Genomic DNA, 23558 nt, shown 5'->3' with positions numbered 1-23558 from the left:
CTTTGTACATCTCAAATCTTCTTTCTGGTGGTATTATATGTATCTTGCAGTTAGGATGCAGTAGTAAAAGGGGAAGAGAAATGCACTACATCATGTAAGCAAAACAATCTGAAAAGGGGTTACTTTCCTAAGAGAAAGACTTATGAATTGTAAGGTGGTATTTTTTTTCTCAGTTATGGAAGAACCTATCTCAGTTATCACTTAATTATTTTAATTGCACTGACAGAAAGGCCTGCTCTCTTGGAGATTTTTTATTTTTTTTTTAAAGTATAAAGTCAGTCACGTTACACTGCTTAAAATATAACTGATAAAAATCCTCTAATTGATTTATGAAATAGCAAATTTAAAAATGGAATCATATTTCATCTCTTGGTGTCTACGTGAAAAATTGACAATTGTGTCCTCATAAAACTGGACAAACGAGTCACGTAATTTTCAGTTACGTGATCAATAACTTAGACAAATTCCGCTTCTTGGGTGATTTATGTGTCTGTTCTGTGGTCAGCTCAGAGTGGACGCGAGGTTTTAAAAAATCCCCCTGGCATTGGCAGGCCCCTGACAGGACACGTGAGCTTTGCATTTGGCATTATGTGGAGAGCAAAGCGAATCGATCCACCGAACGTCCCTGCCCGGGATGAGCGGGTCACCAAGACCAGCATCACAGAGAGCCCCCAGAACCACCCGCCCGACACGTGCTGCCAAAACTTGGTCCTGCCCTGCCAGAACCATCCTGCCCTCTGCAGTTTGGGAGTGTTTGTGAGTGGGGCTGTCCCCTGCCCAGGATTTATTTTGGAGGAGGGCGGGGGGATCCGAACTTTGGGGATCCAAATGTCTCAATGGCAGAGAGTCGCGCGTCAACGGTGACGGCGCTGAGGGGATTTTTTAACTTGGTCTTCCCCAGTTACCCATTTCCCTCTTTGCTTAGTTATTTATTTGCCTGTTTATTTGCATTTGCCCCAGCTCAGTGCTCTCAGCGGGGAGGGCAGGGGAGAGACATGACAGGAGACCACTTACTCACGGCGCCGTGTCTAGTGAGGAGGCAATTTTCTCTTTGGCCTATGGTGACCTTTTTTGACTACGTCCCCGACGCCAGAGACAGTGTCCTGAATGCCTCTATTTCACCCTGTTTAGCAGAGTGCAACCATGCCCTTTAACTTGGTTTTTGGTGGGAGGAGAAGCTCCGGCAGACGTTTGAGAAGGGCACAAGGACAAGGGGTAGGAACTCCCTTCAGATGCGATTTTGATAACTAGTCGAGTGTGTCCAACTGTAGAAAATCACCGAGTGACAATCTGTCTACCTGACAGTGGCCACAATGCACTACAAGGTTTGTGAATGGCTCTACAGATTAGAATAAAGCAAGCCCAAATAAAGTATCTTTTGTTGGAGTGGGCTTGGTTTGCTCTGGCCAGCTAGGTATGGGGACCTCTTTGATCTTCACGCCTCGCCCAAGTGCAGAATGGAGCACCCAGTGAAAAGCTGGAATAAAGCTGTTCAGTTAGATAATGAATATAGACGTTTCCAAAAAGTAAGTCTTTATTAAAATTTACTTTTAAAGGACAGCTTGATTTGACTGGGAACCCATGGTAACTTTCAGGACTCGCCTGTTAAATGCACATGCTTCTCTTTTCTCCCTGCCTTGGCGATTATACCTTCCACAAATATTACAATTCTTGTGATTTGCCATCATTTAAAAAATCATGATAAAATGATTGGCTGACTTATTCAAGATTTATTTCTCATTCATAAATTCATGTATTTTTCAACCAGCTCATTTTCTGAGGCACAAAAAATGCAGCTGGTATGTTCAAAAGCATCCTGCAGGTCACAGTTTTTCCCTAGGTTCGTTGAAAACAGGACATAATCCCAGTGAAGTTTTTGAGCAAATTTAAAGATGTACTTAAAAGTCATCCCCACAGTAAAAGGGTTGACTTGTAAGCAATACCATTGAATCAGTTTTGGTATTGATTCATTGTTACTGCTGCTATTGGCTTCTGCATGGTATGCTTGTTGTCAGCTAGACAAAAGGTTTTACTGTTTAAAACTGCAGTGAATTATTTTCACATGCTTTCTTATATATATATTTTATATATAAAGAGAGAGAGATGGAATCCCTTCATCCATTTTATTTTAAAGGTTTTTATTGGCTGGGTATAAAGCCTTTTATTCATCATTACGTAGAGTTCTTAAAATAATATTTTAGTTCTTATACTGTTTTCTGAAAAACTCATATAAAGTGTTTATGAATAAAACAACATAGTAAATTATTTTAAAGGTAAAGCAGGCAAGTTTTCTGTCAGTGAGGGATGTGCATGAGCATAAGTGCACGCACATACAGATAGGCATCAATATCCCTCTAATGACAGAAATGAAACAAACAGAATATTCTTAAAATACTTTTATAAATTATGTTGCGTGAACTTACTGACATAAACAGAAAAGTTTTTAAGAGCATTAAGATAAATGCAAATGTTTTCAAGCATTAAATCCCCCTTTTCATATTTGTTCTTTTTGTGTGTCTCTTCTAAAACAGGAAGGCTATGGAGTGATAGTACTGAATCCCAATGAGAACTATATTGAAGTGGAGAAGACAAAAGCCCAAGTACAGCTGTCTTCTGATAGCTCAGATGAACCTGCAGAAAAGAGGGAAAGAAAAGATAAAATCCAGAAGGAAACAAAGAAGCGACGTGACTTCTACGAAAAGTACCGAAATCCTCAAAAAGAAAAAGAAACCATGCAGATGTATATTAGAGTAAGTTTCTTTTGGGTTTGTTTGCCCTTCTTAATGATGTATAGATGTGTTTACTGTCCGTACTGGCTAACAAACAGCATGCTTTTTAAAAAAAAACCCAAACACATTACTGAGATGGCATTCAAGAGTTCATACAGAGTTCCTGGCTCTTTATTCTATTGATATTTTTTGTCACTTACTGAATGTGAAGTTTTGGAAGAGTTACAAAACATGCCTTTCTAATTTCAAAGGGGAACTTCAAATAAACCCCAGAGGAACTCACTGGTGCTATCAAGAAAGAGCATGATTTAAAGAAGACTCTGTAGAAATTATTTTGTAAGTAGAGGTGTACATAAGAAACACTTTCTACTGCAGCTTAGGCAGCATATTAACTTCACACATCATGTGTGTATTTATTTTATTGTGTTATATTGGGGAGGTAGTAGCTATAGCCTGGTAGTTTTTTAACATATTACCTGCTGAACTAATAACGTATTGTGGAAAATACCCGTGTTTATCTTGTGTGGTAGCAGATTTACCCTATCATGTATTGTTTTCGTATGAGCAGCCATCCATTGTGTTTCAGCTGGACTTCTGAAGGCAGATAAAGGAGGAGAGTTATTAATATCCTAATAAATATTTAAGGTAGAATAGTTCGGGTATGGTGTAATGAGGAAACTCTGTCCCTTGCTCTTTTCTTACTCAGTGAACCTTTGCACTTTGTAATGCTGCCAGCATGGGATCGTTATAACAGTGCTACCCAAGGATTTCTAATTCAGCAGGGGGCACAAACAATATTATTTGCACTTTGACACATTCTGTTTCATATATATATATATATATATTCTATGCATTACACATTTGAGACTGAGTCATTCCAAAGCACTTGCTATGAAAGTTAACATTTTCATCCAACAGTAAAACATTCCAGAAACATCAGATTTTAGTTAAAGCAGTAAATATATATATGTGTCTTTCTGGTGTGAAGAAGAAAAATCCAGCAAAAGAGATGTTAGAATCATGTCAAATTGTAAGGAGTTCCTACTAATGGTGGTTTAACACTGTTTGTTAGAGAAATGTAGCTTGCTGGCTTGTGAATAGGGTTTGTAGACTGGATGTTTTACTGTGTCTTTTGAGAAGTACCTTCCTCCTGAGGATGGGAAACAAAAGGATTGTTATACATGCTCAGTCTCCAACAAGGCACCAGTGTTTCTTTCTGCTGCTTTTTTATGAGAGATGCCACACTGCCCACCAGCCAGACCCTACCTTGTCTCAAGGTCCATCAGAAGCCAGTGGATGATGTTGTATTGTCCAGAAAGGCATTTAGTCAGCAGCACTGATCCAGTGTCCTCTTGTTGAAAGTGAGCCTCTTGGGGTTTTTCATTTGTTTATTTGGGGTTATTTTACACCTTTTGAGCAGTTCTACCTTCTTGTGTTTCTTTTGCTTGATGAGGCATGAAATTTGGCTTCGGGAGGTTTGATTCTCAAAGCACAGAATGCATGACTCCATCCCATTTTACTTTTAGCACAGCTCTGTGAGTCAGATATGACTATCCACTTTCCTTATATTTGATTTTCTTCAAACTAAGGAAAGGAGCAGCCTCAGTCTTAGTGAAAGCGTGGGTTGTAGTCTCCTTTCCTGAGCAAATTAACTGAAATCAGTTTTTCTGATGTGGTTGGTGTTTTATTCTGAAAGAACTATTTTTTTTTTTTTCTTTCATAGTCTCTTAATACAGAGAAACAGAGTGGAAAATGTCCCTGCTTTGGTGTGTGGCAGGACAAATTCCTGCATTTTACTTACCAGTTTTCTGAAACAAACCTGTTGGGCAGAACCACTGAGTCTGTAGGTGGTTGCAAGAGCAGCTGTGAACATCAGATGCTCTGCTCCACCTTCCAGGCTGTAAGTCTGTCCAGGCATTGCACAAACTAAATGGTGCACTGCCCTTTTTGCAATTTTGGGTCCATTTGGATTACTTGTGCTACAGGGAGTCACCACCTGTTTGTACCCTGGGACTTGCTGCCAGATCTGCTTTGGATGAGGAGCTGGAGTTGGTTTGGTGTAGTCTCAAAGGGTAGTTTAGATACAACCTTTACTTAATGTGTAGTGTAGCATACATTTGACTTGCTGGCTCTTGAAATAAAGCATGTTGTCACTCCACTGAAATATTAGGATGTGCTTCGTAATGATCCCAAGCAGGGAAAAGGGGCACAGAGAGGCTAGGTTGAAAAATACCCTCAGAAGAAGGCATCACCTCCATCCAACCTTGAAGCAAAATTCGTTTGTGTCAGATATGCTGGAGAAACTGTTTCAGACTGTCAAGAAGCAGGAATAAATGTCCTTGGTTATGTTCTCATAGGGTCATTCAGATCTGTAGTGATCTGATGAGCAAATGCCATCTGAACAAATCAAAGCTGCCTGGGTGATGCTCCCTCTTGTGCAGTTAGGTTTTCCAAGAATTGGGAAAATGGAGCTCTTCCATGTTAAATTTCTTTAAGTATTTTATTTATTTTCGTAGAATCAAAAGCCAAATAGCTGGGATACTCGTGAATATGTAAAAGCAGAGTTTTAAAATGCAAAATCTGAAATTGCACTGTATTTTTTTACAAAATGAGTGTGAATACAAGCGACTATTGGAGTGTGTAGAGCATTAAGCATAGTGCTTGAAAGATCAAAGTACTTATTGTTTCATGCTGAAAGTTTCCCTAACTATGAAATAATGTACTTTCTGGCATACATTATAGCTTGTTAAAGGGACTGATTTGGTCTGGGCAATAAACATCATGTCAAACATTATGGCAGAAAAACCTGCTTAATATGTTTTGTAATAAGACAGAATTTTTTGTTCTTGAAACACATCTGCCAACTGAATTCACAAGTGAAGACAGAAAATGTCATCAATTCAGTAACAATCTTATAAATTTGGTTTCTTTTCTGTCGATGCAAACCACGGAGAAAACTTCTTGATAATCAGCATTGACTGTAATACTTTATGGAATGATTAAACAAAAGCATTTTACTTTTATATAACGTGCTAATGAATGCATATGAATTTTAATACTCTTACCGTTCAGATTTTAACAAGCATATTGCCAACAGATCATTTTAAAAGCATCTGGTTTTTTTAATGTGTTGAATGGAGGGTTTAGTCAATTAGCTAAATATGTACATACATCCTTTAAAAAATCATAATTCTGTCCTTACTTTCAGATGCTACCATTTTTTTCTTAGACCACCAGAGGCTGCTGCTGTACATATTGGCTAATGCTTCCCCCAGAAACTTAATCCCCTAGCCAACCTTCATTTATTGCTGAACTAAACTCAGAATTTGTTGATCTCTAGCCTTTTTCTGTGGAAACAAATCATGCAGGCTTCACTATGACACAATTATTCCCTCCATCCTCCAAGCCATCTCCCACTCCCTACAGATCTTCACACTGACAGTGTCATCTCTATGTTAAAAGACACTTTAAAAATGTAAATCAGTATTTTTCCCCTCCTAAGCAGCATTCACCACTTAAACAAGTATGCTGAAAGGATTCTGTAATGTTATTAAAGAAAAAAAGTATGTCACATCATTTTATAATAACAGAGTTTTTCAATAGTGTTGTTGCTACAATAGGTGAAGGAAGAAGTATGAAGAAGTATTTTTATCAGACCCACCAAGGGGGTCAGGATTTCCAGTCAAGAGGGAGAAGTCTTTATGATGGGAATTTTGTCCTTTTGCCCACCAAACTTATCTGCTGTAATAATCCTTACTGCAAATAGTATTTCTATTATAGCACCATCTATAACAGGGCTAATTGTACCAACAGCATATCAATGGAATTAAATTATTTTGGACGTTGCACAGTTCTCATAAATAATTTTTTTTTCTCCATTTTTCTGCAAGAGATTAAACAGGAAAAGATCATGTGCAACTAATTAATTTGTTTTACTAAAAATGGACACACCAGGATAATTTGTGCCAGTATTTGTGAGAAACTGGTAAGAGGCAGGTTTATTAATACACGGTTAAGCACACAGTGACTGCTGGTGGGCAGGAAATCCTGGCAAGCTTTCCAAGCACAGTTGTGCCATTTCTGCTGATTGTTCAGCATGGCTGAGACCAGGGATTGCCTGGCTGAAGGTCAGCACCAAGTGTCCCCTTGTGCAGGGTGACCTGGGGTTTTTTTGGGGGGGCTGGAGATGGAGCTGTTTCCTGGCAGCTGCGCAGGGTCTGGCCCCGTGGACATCCCTGGGCAGATGCCACCTCCCTCTGCCCCTACTCTGTGACTTGGCATGCTGAGTGCCTGCTCTCATCCAGAGCCTCTGTGCCTGCATTAGCCTGCTGCTGAGACCAAGCTAAAAAGCCCTTTATTCCACCAGAAGAGGCAAAATGACAAGCTCTGGGCAGAGAGCTCCCAGGAGGGAAGGGATGTGCTCCATCACACAAACAGCTCCCCAGCAGACCCAGGCATCAGGACCCCAACCTCCAAAGTCGCAGTCCACTGTTTACCTGTTTGGTTTTGCTTTTGTTTTTCTGTCTGCTTTTAACAGCTATCAGCATCACTTTTGCCAGTACCACTGAAATCACACGTATTTTTACTTTTTAAAGCCTCCCACTTCCCCGTCTTCTTGAGAAACCTCTTTTCACTTCCAAGGACCAGCAAAGTCATGCTGGCTGTGCATCACCCGTGAGAACTGCTTAGAAACTACCATGGCTTTATTTTCTTCTCCCACATTCAGAGTTAGAAAAAGACTGCAATTCAGGTGCTGGGATGTAAACCTGTAGTGACATTATTCTGGGTGCCACAGGGTGTTTGGAACACCTGGAGAGATCTGGCTTGCACCATCCTGGCCCAGCAACTGGAAGCCAGGACTGTAAAGCATCTTCAGTGGCACTGAGCACCTAAAGTTAGGCCTTTACATCATTCCCAAAGGGTCAGATAAGCTCTAAGTTGCTGCTGTATTTTATAAATAACAGGAAAAATGTGTATATTGTATTTCATTCTGTAGCTACTACAGTGAGCAGGCTTCCTGCATTAAATAGCTAAAGTATGGAGAGTTTAAACTATAGTAGTATTCAATAATTTATGCACAGGCTCTTCAATCTGAGCAGATAAGTGAGGTATTTTTAAAAATCCTGAGACTGTAAGGACTTCTTATGGCATAATTTGCATCTGCTAGTCCAGAAAAGTTGTATTTGTCTTCTTTTCCTTGAGCAAGTGAGAAATCAGAGACACAGTTTATCACTGAAGGAAGATTCTGCATCTCTTCAAGAGCACCACTGGCTCTTCTTTCTGCCATACCCTCCCTTTGTTCTGTGTCTCACAAGTGTGGCTTAATCAAAGAAAAGGAATAAATCGGGGCCACCTAGCTTTGGTGCCTTTCAAACATTCATTACGTGGTGCTGGCAAAATGTGCATTGTTAGATCCAGCTCCTAAAATGTAAGGCAAGCCGTGTGAGTTTCCAAAAGAAAGAACCAGCTTGCATCTCTCCTCCCACCACGAGCTGTGCAGTGCTCCTGTTGTGCTAAAGAAGATTGTCTCTCACAGGTCAGCTGAGCCCTCCTTCCTTTCAGATGGGATTCAGGCTTGGTAAACCTGGCCAGTTAGCAAGCTGATGGTAAAGAAAAACTAGCTCAGCAGAAAGCAGACCTACTTGTTGAAGGCAAAGGTGAATAAAATTATTCAAACTTCTTGTACTGGGATACTGCCTGTCTTTGATTGTAAAGAGATTGCAGTTAAGGACTGAAAAAAACCTCCTAGGTCTGCTGGTCCATCCTCCTGCCAGTGCAGGCTGCTCCCTGCAAGTGTTCTGCATCAATTTATCTGACAAAAATCAAAGGATAATACCTTTTTAGCTGGTATCAAAAACAAGGATAATGTCCTCTAACCTTCTTCATGCAGTTGAATATTTTAATGATAAAATTCAGCGCATCTGGGAAAACTGACAGAAAAATTTAGCAGGGGCTCAAGTGGCAGCATGTACCTTTTGCAGAACTTTCACCTTCATTAACTGTTTGTTTGTTGTGTTTTTTTTCTTGTGGGCCAACCAGCCATAAGAGCCTTGATGTAGTTAGAAATTATGAAAATTAATTTCTGGGATATATATATTTATAGTCATCTTAAGCTGGGTGGTGCTGTTGCAAAATAACCCCTTTCTGTGGGGACACCTCACCCCATTTCTCTGGAATTATTTTATCAGTTTTGGGTAGTGGGATGTAAGGACTGTACCATGATACACAGAGGTCAGGAAAATAACATCAGTGAAGTCCTAAGAAATCAGTGTCAGCAGACTGGGAACTGGTGCACAGGATGCACAGTACGTTCAAGGATGTTGTTTTCACCTCAGCTGCTGCAGAAATCCCAGAAAAACTATGAAAAAACAAAACTAAAACAAAACAAAACCCTAGCTTTTAAGATTAAGATAAATCTGGCTGTTCCTCTGTAGTCTGCTTGGCTGCCAAAGGGGCTAGAAGTAGTGGAGGAAATGGTGGCATGGAGGAATGTGGAATGAGATGCCCAGAAAAAAATATTAGTTTCTACCCAGCAATTCATAGGTGGCTAATGATTAGAAAAATTACTTATCATAGCCCTTTTATTCATTATCCTTATGAATAAAGGATTTTACTAGCAAATCCTTACTTTCTTTTGTGAATGTACTTGCTGTACGGTGTTGTGGTTTGTTTTTTTTTTAATTATTTACTTCCTGAGAGCAAGGTTTACCTTTTTAATCAGGTTGTTGCCATCCCTATGTGGACAAAGAATTATTGTGAGAAGAATGGAGTCATGACTGGGGTTCTTGCTAGGCCTTGGTGAACTTCTTGCTGATCAGCACACCCTGAAAACCACCTTTTACCATAATAATTCATTTTCATAGTGTTCAGACAGAAGTCTTCCCTAAGGTAGTCTTGTTTCACAGTGTCTCCAGCCATGACCTCAGATAAATTTTGAGAAATATTCCCATTCCTCTCTCAGCTGAATTCTTATTTATCTGTCTCACCCTGGCTAAAAGGGGATGATAAAGTGATCAAAAATGATTTTTTGTCTTTTGTGGTTGGAAATGTTGGTAGCAAGTTTTCTCCCCTGAATGGGCTGCACACTGTTCATCCACACTGTTCATCCACACTCTCCTACACTTCGTTATTTAACAGTTGATTCTCATTCTCTTTCTCTCCTTTATTGGGTTTGGGGTTTTTTTGATCAGTACTTGGCAAGAATTTGTCGATACATAACAAGGTGTGTTTTCTTTATTATCAAGTAACACTTGAATTTTAGTTAGTTTTCCCAATAGATGGCACTGCTTGGAGGGAAACTACTGAATAAAGTAAAACTGAGTTGCACTTAGAGTTACCAAGAGTTGTGTATGTTGGGGAGCTGTCTGTTCTTCTGGGCTCTTGAGCATCAGTTTGGGAGCTCCTGGTTTGATGCTTTTTGCAGAAGCGTAGAGTGAAAAAAGTATCAGAACTACATTGAGTGGGTACTTTAGGAAGGAGGGGAAGCCCCTGGGTTAGTGGTTTTTGCAAAACATAGTCACACTTCTTCTGTTATTAGTTAGCAGTGAGAGTAATTGCAGGGATAGCACATCAGGGTCACACAGGCTCCAGTTGCCATTCTGCTGTTGGATCAGATGACAGGAAGGAGCCTTCATTCACCAACAGGATGTGCTGGCATAATTGTGCATCCAGCCAAACATCAGGTTTTTAAGTTCTTCATTAAAATACTGTCCCAGGATGCTAAGCCTCTGTACCTCTGAAAAAACAAACAAACAAACCAGCCAAAATATTACACCTGGATTTGTTGTGTCCTTCTTGAGTTAGAGAGTGAGGGGATGAGTTGCTCTGTCCCAAAAGGCTTACTTTTCAACTTATACCTGGTCTACTATCACTTGAATTTGCATCATTTGTTGGACCTGTAATACAGTGTGGTTTGCTCAGGGCAGTTCTTCCTTACAGACACAAACATGCACATGTGTGTGTGTGTGCACAGCACACAAAACCTACACATGTTCCTCCACGTTCAGCATCCTGCAGGCTGAACGTGTCCAGATACATAAAACTGGAAAGTTTCCTTCTTACCAAAAGCAAAGATTTAATCAGTGCATTTAGCACAGCAAGGAATTTAAAAATGTAGTCAATTCAGTCCATGCACCTAGTGCTACATAAGCATCTGCAGCATGTTTGTTCTTCTGGACAGGTTTTTCCTTCTAGGATGGTTCTCCATTTCTATCTCTTATATTTTCCACCTGCTGTGTAACTGAAGAATCTGATTTCATGGATCTTTCAAGTTCAGACTATATCCTAAGAGATTGGACAGTTGGCATTATCACTGAATTGTATCACAGCCACTCTGTTCTTAACCTGGGAAAACAGAACCCTTAACTGCATGTAGATGTTAAGAAGGCAGGTATTTATTTCTCTTTGGGATCTGGTTTGCTGAGGAATTCTTTTGAAGTGAGTGTATCAAGTAATGAACAAATTTAGCAAAGCTTAGGCTGTGTAAAGTAGTTTTGAAAGATTTTTAGGTTCTGTAATTAACTTTGTGGCCCCAGCCTTTGATAAGTCACCGACCTCACACGTTCCACCTTGCAGTACATGTCTTTGAGCCTCTTGGTGCTCCACTTTTCCTGTTGCTTGAAAAATGAACAAACACATCTGAGGACAGGATCAAGTTATTCGTCATGTGTCCTTTGCACACCAGCTGCCAAAAAAAGGGTAGGCTTATTTTTAAATCCTTCACCAGGGAGGACCTAGGCCAGGTATGAAATCCTCCTCATTGGGAGATGTCAGCTTTCAGCCACTGCATGCTGTTTAGGGTTCTGACAGCTTTGCCTAAAGTGTGCCAATGAGGTATTGCTGTGATAGACCTGAAAATAACACCGTCTGATTTGATCATGGATATCTTTCTGCTGCTGGGTTCCTTTGCTGTTTCCTTTGCTTTTTGAACTCCACCAGCTGACTGATAAGAGTTTGGCTGATACTTTAATGTATTTTTACCCTCATGGGAACCACACGGTATCATCACTGGAGTGGAAGTTCAGGTACCACTGTTATTTTGATATAATTGCAGTAAATAACTAAGACATGATTTTCTAACAGCAGTAGGAAGTAACACCTATTTCCACCTGAAGATCAAATGAGCAGGCACAATTCAAGTCTACCAGACTCTGAAAAGACAGACTGAAGTTGCCAAATGTTGACCACTGCCTCAGTTGTGCTGGGAGTCCACAGAGCATACAAAAGTTGGAAAGAAAAGGTTATGACATGGAAATATTGTAGATTCTTTAGTGTCCTCAGTGGCAGTCATCTGCAGGACCTCTCTGGAGAGTGTTCAAAGTCACTCTGTCTCAAATGTGTGTGGTTCAAGGTTTGAGAGACTTCCACAACGCACCTTTTAACATTTCTGTGACACTGGAACAGAATACAAAGCTCATTCTTTCTCCTTTTGGTTGGAAGTATCACAAATGGCATTTGTGACCAGTTGGTTTGAGCATGGTGTTAGACAAGGTGACCTGCAGGGCTGCTTTCCAGCTGATGGGATGCAATGGTTCCACCTTACTAAATTCCAACTCAGACCTCAAAAAAGTGTTTTAAGTTATGGATGGACTTTGTGGACATCATGAAGAGGGGCTGATTTATGTGTCTCAGAACAGTTGGTAATACTGAGACTGTGGTTGGTCATCCACTTAGAAAGAGCAGGCTCACATGGTTGAGGCCAGGAAGCCTGCCCAGCTATCAGCATGGTTCATACCATAACTAGCATGCATTGCTGCTACAGAAATTCATTGTAAGTCCCTCCAAATAGGCAGTGATGTTCCTTGGCATTTTTAACACAGCTATGTTGAGCAGAATGTTCAGGATTTCTTCAGAGACCAGGAAATTCCTCAAGTCAGATCATCTGCTTAAATGTGCTTGAGAACCTCAGAGGAGTAAAGCAGTAGGAGTTTTTTCACAGATGTTCTCCAGATGTTACAGGCATGCCCATTTTTTTAAAAAATGGAAAGTTTACAAGTACTGTCCATGTACTTCCTATTCCCTCTTCTTTGTTACTTCTTCAGAGGTAAAAAGAAAAGGTGGGGGGGGGTTGTCTACATTGTTAATTTGAGTCCACAGACTTTCATTCTGAACTACCAAACAGGTTTTGAGTTTTGGGAAGAGAAAAAAGTAACCTGTGACCTTCAAATCAGATTGTTTGAGTTGTGCATTTGGAAGAGGATAGACATGGCAGAATTAAAAAGGCTACCACTTTACTGAAGCATTAGTGAACAGTTCTTTAATTTTATATCTGCACATCTTCTTCTGAGAAGATTTTGTCTAAATAGTTAATTTCAAAGCAAAACCTGAAACTATATCCCAGCTGCAGGCCAGTACATTAACTGCAGTTAGCCATGAAGCCCTTGGATAGGCCTCTAGTTTCTCTTTGTACCCACGTCCATAAAAGATTTATTTAAATAAATTATGTAAGATATTCCTGTTCATTGAAAGAGCTCTGCTTGGTGGAGAGTCAGTTTTGGGTATGTTATGGTTGTACTGGGATGTTGTGCCCAGTGAATTGCATTTAGGGGGATTTCTGGGACATCTGATACCTGGCAACTATCATTTCTTGTTGCTCATTGTCAGCTCTATTAGAAATCGAGGTTTAAGGTTAAAAATATGTTAGTATAGAAATATTTGCACTAACTTGGCTAAACTATGAAAATAGCCAGTTACTTTAAACATGGATTGCTTAAACAGCATTCAGAGGTTGCTAACCATAAAAACTCTTCCGAAGTCTCTGCCTGAAGATTTATCAGCCTCTACAGGACATCCAGGACCAGAGATAACTTACCCAGAATGTTCTTTGGGTTACAGCTTCTCTTTTGCTCCCTTTTAGGGCAGATCCTGCAGCTGACCAGGTCCATTCCTCTGCACAACCTCTTTCTTTTCCCAGGCAGGATGCAGTCAGTCCTGCTCCTCCTTTCCTGTTTATCCACACTTCATTCCCCGTCACCAAACACTGGGACATTTCTTTGCAGTATGGGGATTTGTGGGGTTGACCCTGGCTGGCTGTCATATGCCCACCCAGCAGCTCTGTCACACCTCAACTGGACAGGGGAGAGTAAATACAAGAGATTCATGGGTTGAGATAAGAGCAGGAAGATCACCCAACAGTTACCATCACAGGCAAAAGAGACTCTACTCAGGGAAATTAATTTATTGCCAGTTGACAATGGAGCAGGGAAATGAGAAATAAGGACAATCATAACTTCCCATCCCTCCCTTCTTCCCAGGCTTAGCTTCACTCCTGATTTCTCCACCTCCTCCCCACCAGCAGAGAAGGGGATGGGTAACAGGGGTTGCAGCCTGTTCATCACACTTCGTCTCTGCTGCTCCTTCCTCTTTGCTCTCTTCCCCTGATCCAGTGTGGGATATCTGCTCCAGGAGGATACCTATAAAAGTGAATATCTGCTCCACCGTGGATGTCCATGGGCTGCAAGGGGACTGCCTGCCTCACCAGGGTCTTCACCAAAGGCTATATGGCCTTTAGAAGAATCCTAAAGAGGATTCTCTGAGCTGGAGCAGCTCTAACCCCTTTTTCACTGACATTGGTGTCTGCAGGGCTGTTTCTCTTAGATATTCTCACTCCTCTTCTTCTCAGAATCTGCTCTTGTGCAGATTTTATAACATTTCTTAAACATGTAGATCTACCACCATCACCAGTGGGCTCAGCCTTGGCCAGCAGCAGGTCCAGCTTGGAGCCAGCTCCAGCTCCTGCATCCACAAAATAGAATCCTTGAGCTTGGGAAGAACTTTCAGGATCATTGAGCCCAATCTTGAGGCAAATTGAGGCAGCTTCTGTCACCCTCCCACCCCTGCTGCCCTCGCACTACCAGAACCTTGCCACACAAACCCAATGGAGGGGATTTATGTTATTTCCATACACCCTTTCCCCTAAGACCTGTATTAACATTTCTTCTATGTACCTTAGTGCTTCACCATGCTCTACATCTTGCTTTTGACACTCACTCAAAGCTTTTTCTTCCCTCTCAAGTAGCCAAAGGCAGCAACCCTCACAGAAGAAAGGCCTGTAAACAGGAGGAGATGGTAAATTGGTGATGCTTCCATATTCTTCTGATAAATCTTATCTGTTCTGCAGTGCAGTTGATGAGCAAACTGGATTTTTTTTTTTTCAGAGAGGGACTGGTAATGGGGTGGTGTGGCAGAGCCCAGCAGACAGCTGAAATGGGATTTGGTATTTGTCAAATAAATGTAGGGAGAGTTTTTGGAATCTGCTGTCTGTTTTCATCCTCGTGTAATGTTTTATAGCATTCACATGAAATTCATACAAACTTAGAAATGATGGTAGAGTAAGATGGACAAGATATATGCAGGATAATACAGAGAAGTTTAACAAGGGAAACTTACAGGGCAGAGTTCTTTTTAATTACAGCACAATAAGGTCCAAGTCCCCAGAACTAAGTAGTGGTTTGAATGAGTGCAATTTTCAGGTGTTGTATCAACTTAATCCGTGTTTTAAAATATGTCAAACACATGGTCTTGGCTAATAAAATATTAAAATGGCATCAGGGACCATTTATAAAAGAAACAAAAGCTACATCCATGTGGGTTTTTGAGGGTGTTTTTTTTTCTTATCTCACCCGCCAGTAGAGACATCATAGTTACATATTTTCTACAAGAAGATGCATATTATTCTGAAGATCCTCAGTATTCTCTGGAATTTCTGTTCCAGTGTTGTTCTGACTATAATCTCAATAAGACCCCCAGTGTTTGGACTCTGCTGCCTGAGGTAGAACATTGCTCCCAATTTTCCAGTTAGGTCAACCAAAAAAATTAAGATATGATAGAGGGTCAGTGGAAGAAATTCATATCAAAACAACTGCTCACCATGTCATTATGACAACCTGCTGTAACAAATGTGCTTCTGTTTTAACTTATGACAATTAATTGCTAAAAGTAATTTAATCTGACAGTGGCAAGATGTTGAAAGACTCGTGAAGATGTCATAAAAGCGACCTTTCTGCCCATGTGCAACCAAAAGCCATTTTTAACAAGGAGCCTCAAAAACAGTACAACTTCTTTTGTACTTTGTTAATTAGTTATTGATTTGAAACAATGCTCTGCCAAATATTGTCAGATTAGCTAGACGCCAGCAAGGTCACAGTGTGACAGTCTAGTCCTGATAATCGTGTGGTATATAAGAATTCTTTATTCTCTAAACCTTTTGTTCCGATACCCAGAGAATTACATTTCCTGGCTTTAGCATTTGTGCTAATTTAAAATACAGCCAAGCTGTCTGTTGTGTAGTTGGATGTTTTGAGTTGTTAAAAAAAAGAAAAAAAAAAGAAAGAAAGAAAGAAAAAAAAAAAAAGGCACTGCTTGCTTTAGAAGAAAATTGGTAGTGATCTGAGGTCTAATGATCTTCAGTTCTGCCCCTGCAAACGCCAACGCCCTCGCTAATCTGCACGGATAAAAACCCTGTGTTAATAAAATGGTCAGCACGAGAGTTCAAGACAGAGGTAAAACGAGCAAGTCCTGAGGTTGTGTGGCAGCTCATCAGGGTTACAAGATCATTTCCTAGCCTGCATGGTTGCCAAATGACAGTAATGAAGGTGAGCCTGGATGGGAGAGCCAAGGAGCAAGACGAAGAGCTCGGTGTTCAACTTCTCAGGTTATTGAAGCAAGAACCAAGAGAGAACTCAAATCTGAATTTCAGATTGTGTTTGTCATCCGTTTGAATACTTATTTTGTAAGCCAATGGCAGTTACTTCAAATACAATTAATTACATTATGCTGCCTATTAAGGCAGTTCAACAAATCTTTTATAACTACGTACATTAAAAATAAATAGTATATCAGTTTACTTAAAGCGCTGGCTTTGCTCTCTTTATTAGGAGAAATCAAATAGCTCTGAGGCTGTTAAATCTTTCTTTCACTTAAATAACTGCTCTGGAGTGTAAGTAATAAATACAGACAAAGATGTCAAGAAGAAAAATACAGGGTGAAGCCATTCTATTTAGTTTAACTTGTGTAAGAGATATAAACTCTGTAACAGGGACTTTATGGGCAGGCTTTGTTCTGAAACCATAGCTGTTAATGAAAATACTAAGTTGTTGTTTTACTTAAAACGTGTTGAAGTTTGTTAGATTCATTATTTCCTGTGGTGGTGAAATCTGCATTTTTCTTGGCCAAAACGTGTTTTTTTTTTGTGCAATAGCATGGATAAAAAAAATGTCTGCTTCTCATTACAACATATAAGCAGATTGGAAGAACTCGAAAGTAAAATAGTCTTTAAGTACTTTAGGAAATAGAAAAATAACACTTCTGCATGGATTCTGTTAGGAGTTCTTAAATGTTTCAGGTGCATTCATTTAAAAAAAAAAATCAGTTTCAGTGTTTAGAAAAATGCATGTAATCATCTAAACAAGGCACATGAGCTGTCTTTGTGTCTTAAGAAGATAGTTCTTTTTGTAGAAGTATCGTATTCATTTTTTTATTTACTTGTCCCTGCAATTAATCTATTAATTGCCAGAACCATGGCCAGTAGGGAAGGCAGCTGCAAGGCTACAACTATAGGGTTTGTTTTAGAAATGCTCTTTTGTTACCATACTTTGATCACACAAACTGCCATTTTTGGTAATGTTCGTTGTTAGGCAGAAATATGTTGTGGGCAGAATCTCACTCCCTGGGATTAAGTAATTTGGGAAGAAAGAAGTATGAGGAGATATGAAAAAGATGCATGTAAAATGCAGAGATAAATACCAGTCATATTGCACTGAAGTGAAACTGCCCCTTGTCTTTGGGTATTTTCAAACTCTTTGGCCAAACTGCTGCAGTTTCTTTTAAAATCAGAATATGTGAGTCCAGGCACAGAGTTTGGATGATGACCATGCTTGGAGCATTCTGGCACAGGGATTTTGGTGTGAACTGCACAGGTCAATAGCCCTGGTACAACTGTGTAGGCAGGGCTGGTCTGAGGAGTTGTTATTAAAGCTCCAATGTGATGAGTTTCCCTGTGTAGGATATTCAGGCTGTTTGCCAGAATATGCTGCTTCAAATTCAGGGTTCCTTCACCTGGAACCTGCAAGTGAAAGGTGAAAAAGAAAACCCCAAAAATCCAACAGCCTGTCAAAGAACTAAAAGGGAAATTAGTTTAGATTTTTTTCTGAAGTATACTTCCTTTGGTTCATTGCCCTCCTTCCTCCTATTCTCTTCCTTTGGACCTCTTTCCTCTCAGTGAGTCAGCAATGTTCTTGTCCCCACACTAAAAAAAGGCAAATGTCATACTTTTCATTCTTGTTTATTTTCATTCTTGTCTTAAGATGAAATAATTTGCTTAGGTGAGTGAATTCCTACCACCTCTTGTCAATTTGGAAACAACATAAACCAAAAAGAATACAGCAGAGATGCAGAGTCAAGATGTGTTTTGATGGAAGGCTTTTAACTATTTGCTCCCCACCTCAATAGGTAGCAGCTGGCCACTAAAAATAATCTACAAGTCATTTAAAACACCAAACCCCAAGCTTATGCTGGAGATGTTAACTAAGAACCACTGAGAAACTGATTTCCTCTGAATTTTTATTCTTTTTTGGTCTCCTTTTCTGCGCTTTTCCAGAAGACAGTTGGGTGGTGATGACAGGAGACATGCCAGACTCCAGCAGAAGTAATAATGGGAAAATCCAGTCTGGAACAACAGCCTGACAAAGTTTTCTTGCTGGCTGACAAGCAGATACTTCAGCTAGGGAGATGATGCTATAATAACACTTGAGACTTAATTAATTTAGCCTGGGATCTGGGTTTTACTTTATAAACAGCAAACTCCTTCAAGTTGCAAAGTGCCTTTGAATTTCCTAATAAAAAAGCTGAAGGAACTGGGAGGGTGTTCTAAGACAGCAATCTCACAGCAGAAAATAGTCACTGTGCAAAAAGCCTGAGCCTTTGCCTGCGTGGACTGAACAAGGCTGGTAACATTTGCTGCTTTCTTTCTTTGTTTTTGCACGGGTCTGCAGCCAAACTTGCTGTCCCCGAGTTTTTTGGGTGCAAATGGGAATCTTAAGAAATTCCACCTGCAACATGAGCCTGTGGAAAATGCTCGTGTGGTCTTATAGCATCTTTGTGGTCCTGACACAGTGGTGCTCTGAAGGCCATCCAGGAGACCTATGTTTGCCAAAACTGAAATTCAGCATCAGGTCAGAGAAGCATTTAATGCAGCTGAGACCTCAGGCACCTCTGTAAAGAATAGCTATGGGCTCTAGCAACTTCACCCTGTGCTTTCAGGACATTTTTTTGCTCCTTGAAATATTACAAATGAAGTCTTTGAGGCAGGTCCCATGGCCCAGAGGGTGGAAAAAGGTTTTGATTTCCAGGGTCAGCTTATTCCTCACTGAGCAGAGATGGTTGGAGTACAGTGAAGAGAGGAGGAGAGAGTGGTTTGGAATATTTTTTTTTTTTTTAATTCAGAAGTGGCTCTAGCTTATTAGTTGGGAACTGTATTAGTTGAGGGCTTAGCTGGGAAACCTCTTTTATGGCTTGGAGTTGCTTTGTTTTTTCTCTTGTGTTCAATAAAGCTGGATATAAGAGGGAAAAGTAACTCTCTCCTGCTGCCCCAGGGGAGGGTAGGATGCAAGCTCCCTCCATTCCCACATGTATATAGCATAGCTCTGAATTTTATTTCCTGACCACCATCACCAGGGAAAGCCCAGCTTGCATCTGAAGTGGGAAAAGTGGGACAGGATCCGGAGTCGTCTTGGATGGTAATTGCGGTGGGAGCTGGGGAGAGCAGGGGCCCTGGGGAGGGGCCAAAACATGAAACGTAAAAAAAAAAAAAACAAAAAAAAAAACCTGGCTAGACATTGTCAGTCTTGCATGAGCTAAAACTTGTCATTTTAAACCTCATCTCCTCAGTCACACTGTAGCAAAGCACAGGTATCATCACCTCCTCCTCCAGCCCTGTCACCTGCACTGACAGAGGCAGTTTAAACATTGCCTCAGTCTGACAAATGCATTTTGGTTTTACATCTTTTTCTTTTTCTTTTTCTTTTTTTTTTTTTTGTGCTATTAGATATCTCAGGTACTGCCTGTTTTGTGTAATACTTACTCATTTAGCAGGTCTGTCGAGATTGCTTGCTTTCCTGATAAATTACCAGGAGTTTTGGAGGTGGGACTACTCTCTGAGTCAATAAAATGTGTATTTATCTGCAATATGTAAGACTTCTGGTCTTCCTTTCTGCTGCTGACTGTATACACACAACAACTTTTATTACTAGGGCTTCATAAGCAATATTGGGAATGCTTCCATCACCGTCCCACTTCACAGATGAAATAGGCACAAGAAATTACACGGAATCACCTCAAATAGGTTTGGGAATAAGGCTGAGATCCATAACATGAAAAATGCAGCCTTAAGTCACTTTGCCATATTGCTTTCAGAAGGCACGTGCCAAATAATAACCTTGGCTATGCTACCAGACTTCTCTATTGTAATACCCTGGTCTCTCCTTCTGCTGCTTCTGCCATACATCTTGCCCCCATCTCAGGAGGTGCCCTTAAAAAGATAATATATTCCTTTTATTTCCCTGGATATTCCTGTGAGACAAGTGTGAGAGGCTGTCATTCTGCATCCCAAGGCTCTTGGTGTAATCCCTGCTAAGGTCCTAAGTGAGGAAAAATACAGCATGACTGTTTCTGGATGCATATGAACACAATTGCTGAATAAAACAGCATCAGGCACCACTAATGCATTTGCATTATTTTAGTGCTGAACCTTCTCAGAGGCTTCTCTGTGGTTCCTGAGTTGTGCCAGATGTTGGTGACCATGAAACCTCTCTGCCACCTACACAGCTGAACCAGTTCTGCTGGGCTGGGGGTGTTTTAATGAGGCAGAGTATGGAAATAAAATCCACAGAGAGCCTATAGAAGAAGGGAGGAAAAAAAAAAATCAGTCCTTCATTCAGACTTTCAAGGCCAAAGCATCATCTCCCCCAGTCGTGGCTGCTTTACCCATGAGGTGATCTTGATGTCCTTGTCCTCATCTGCTCCCTTCTGCAGCCTCCTTTCATCCTGTTTTAGGCAGTCTGTTGCCATCCTTCCTGAAAATGCAGTTATTTTAAGAGTTCTGCCACAGCCAGGCCATTTTCCTGTGTGTGTATATCAATACATGTAGCACACTGGCTAGTCTTAGCCATTTCAGTCAGTAAAGCAGAAATAAAATTCCTGCTGTTAGTAGAATGTCCTGCTGCCTCCTGGGATCACCTTTCAGTCTGGAGTAGGAAACACATCAGAAACAACCTGTGCAAGGGTTCTCTCAACACTGGGATATAAAGGTTAAAAACCAGTCTCTTCTAGATGGAATGCTTCCTAAATATACTGGAATTTCTCCTCTGAAAATCAAATTTTGTTCAATGGCCTGAGCTACACACTCTAAAGCCTTGTCTTGGGGTACTCACACTGAAGAAGACTATTGATATCTGATCTTTTGCTGCCACTTTTTTCCCATTTTCAGATTCTGTCCTTTCTTTGCTTTCCTTCTGCTGCCTGGTTGTAATACTTCAGCTGCTGTTTTGGGCAGAGGGTTGTTGGTATAAATCCTATGCTAGCCATTTTTTTTGCTTCTCCTTCAGCTTTCTTTCTTACCTTCAAAGCCTCCTAGACCTTGTCCTGTACTGAGACTTTGGAAATGCTGTGGTGACAATTAACCATAACATAGTTTCATTATGTTCCATTTTAATGAAACAGGTTTTGCCTGATATAAGGCAAATATTTGCAGAAGGGAGAAGACCAGTGCTGAGAATCACTTAATGCAGTTGTGAAGAGAAGAAGAGAGGGCATCTGTGGGAAAAGAGCTCTGCTGGAACAGGAGATGGTGCAGCAGAAGGGTCAAAGAAGAGTTGATTTCACCCTTTTCTTTTTTAATTTGAGGGCTGTGGAAGGAGTGAAAGTTTATAAAGAGGCGTGAAGTGTAAAGACAAGCGCAGAGGAGAAGGGAGTGTGGTGATGGGAGGATGGGAGGACACCAGAGCTACAAAAGCAAGATGGGGCATTCCCAGTGCTGGCAAACCCCAGGTGTCCATCTCTGGGCTTCTGGGTTCTTCACAAGACTGAAGAAGGTTTTTTTAACTCCCCTCTCACTAAACCAAGTGGTAAAGTTCTTCCCATAGGGTACCTAATTAGAACAAAGCTTCACAAATCCTGCCATGGCAATGCTATGGAGTAAAGTGTTCCCTAGTTTGTCCTCAGCATTCACCACATGTGCCTTCTGCTTCCTATATACAATTCCTTAATTTTCAAAGTCTTGCTTTCTAGTCAAGGAATGTTTCCAGTGAAATAATTCTTACAGGACCCATTACCTAAGAGTGCTGCAGAATGTGATGGTTTCTTGAGTCAGGTTATGATAATCAAGAATTTTATAGCCAAAGGAAATGATCTCTATCCTTTTGTTGTTTACTTCAGGCATGTGATTTTCTCTTGAAAGAACAAGGTTTTTTGTACACAAAATAAATCTTTTGTTATATGAAGGATACCAGTGTTATCCAGCCACCCCTGAAAACACTATTCCCCCCTAGATTGTTGTAGAGACAAACTGCTACTTTTTAAAGTTATATTTTTATATTGTTATATTTTTATGTTGTTATAGCAATGTGTTCTCTTTTTTTTTCTTTTTATTTTTTAATTTCTTTATTTTTCCAGAAGGGCTGTGGGAAAAATTTTCCCACCCTAGGGCTTACTGAGGAAATGGGATGGGCTGTGCACAGCTGCAAAGGTCCTGCTGGTGGGGAAGGACCTAACATCTCCATGAAAAGATGGGAGAGAGAAGGCCTGAGCCTTCTCCATCTCTCTGCCTCCCATCCAGTGTGCAGTTCTGTTCTCCCATATTTAACACATGTACCATACTTGTTTACAGTAGCTCATTGAGCTAGAAGGAGAAATTGTTTTGCTGTGATAAGCAGTAATTATAGAAACCACCTTCAAGTAAATTGTTAAAAAGCCATTCAGTTGTATGGCATATTTCCCTATTTGTATGCATTTCACTTTTCACTTGTCGCAAAAAAAAAAAAATGTGATTCCAACTCCTCAATTTAAAAAAACTAACTAAAAAGAGAGACCTGTCACTGGAGCTTAAAAGTAATTTGATTTTCTTGATTTGATTTCTTTGAGCTCTGATGAATTAGAAGTTTAGGATGGGATCTGAGCTGCTCTGAGTCTGTAGTAATTCAAGGCCTCCAGCTCTTGCCCCTTCTGTAACTTTCCAGTAACAGGTTACTCAAAAAAAAAAAAAAATTTAAAAAAAAAAAGAAACCAAACCCACACAAAAAAGTAAAATTTGGCACTGAAACGGGAAATATGTGAACCTGTCACAGTAAGCAGTCTCAAAGGGCAAGCTGCTTTGCAGGAGCTAATTAACCTTAGGAAATAATTACACAAATATGCAAATGTTGTTTAGATAATTCCATGTGTTATCAACTCAGGTAGTCCATCATAACTGCAGACCTTGCAGTGTCTAGGTGTTAGAATCTGGCATGGTTGATAAGGCTCCAGTTGCTGCATTACTTCAGGTTGGTATTTAGCAATTAATGACTCTGATATGACATTAGTAAATCCAACATGTTCCTTGAATGCAGCAGAACATAACACCATATTCACTGTGTGCACACTGCTTATCTCCAAATTCCTAATGTCTCCAGACATTAAAATGTTACACACCTTTCAACTCTCACTGCTGGAAAAACTGGGGAGAATGACAGACACAAACCTGTGGTCTCTTCCTCTGCTTCTCCACACAAGGGATGGCCAGAAGATTTACTCACAGTCACTCTGGGTTTTCAGGGGCTTAGAGGCATAGGAGACAAGGAT

The 23558-nt window shown here is 40.4% G+C and overlaps 1 protein-coding gene across 1 annotated transcript in view; it reads left to right on the top strand.

Annotated features, from left to right (window-relative positions):
- Nucleotides 1-23558, top strand: part of FAM172A (family with sequence similarity 172 member A) — a 204094-nt gene that overhangs the window by 135581 nt on the left and 44955 nt on the right. Inside the window, exon 8 of the mRNA XM_030467632.1 lies at nucleotides 2532-2750. Within this exon, the coding sequence (XP_030323492.1) occupies nucleotides 2532-2750 (219 nt within the window). The remainder of the gene's footprint in view (nucleotides 1-2531; nucleotides 2751-23558) is intronic.

This window comes from Calypte anna, chromosome Z, assembly GCF_003957555.1.
Source record: "Calypte anna isolate BGI_N300 chromosome Z, bCalAnn1_v1.p, whole genome shotgun sequence".
NCBI classification, from domain to species: Eukaryota; Metazoa; Chordata; class Aves; order Apodiformes; family Trochilidae; genus Calypte; species Calypte anna.
Note: the sequence above shows the minus strand (reverse complement) of the source record. Positions and strands in the feature narration are given on the sequence as shown.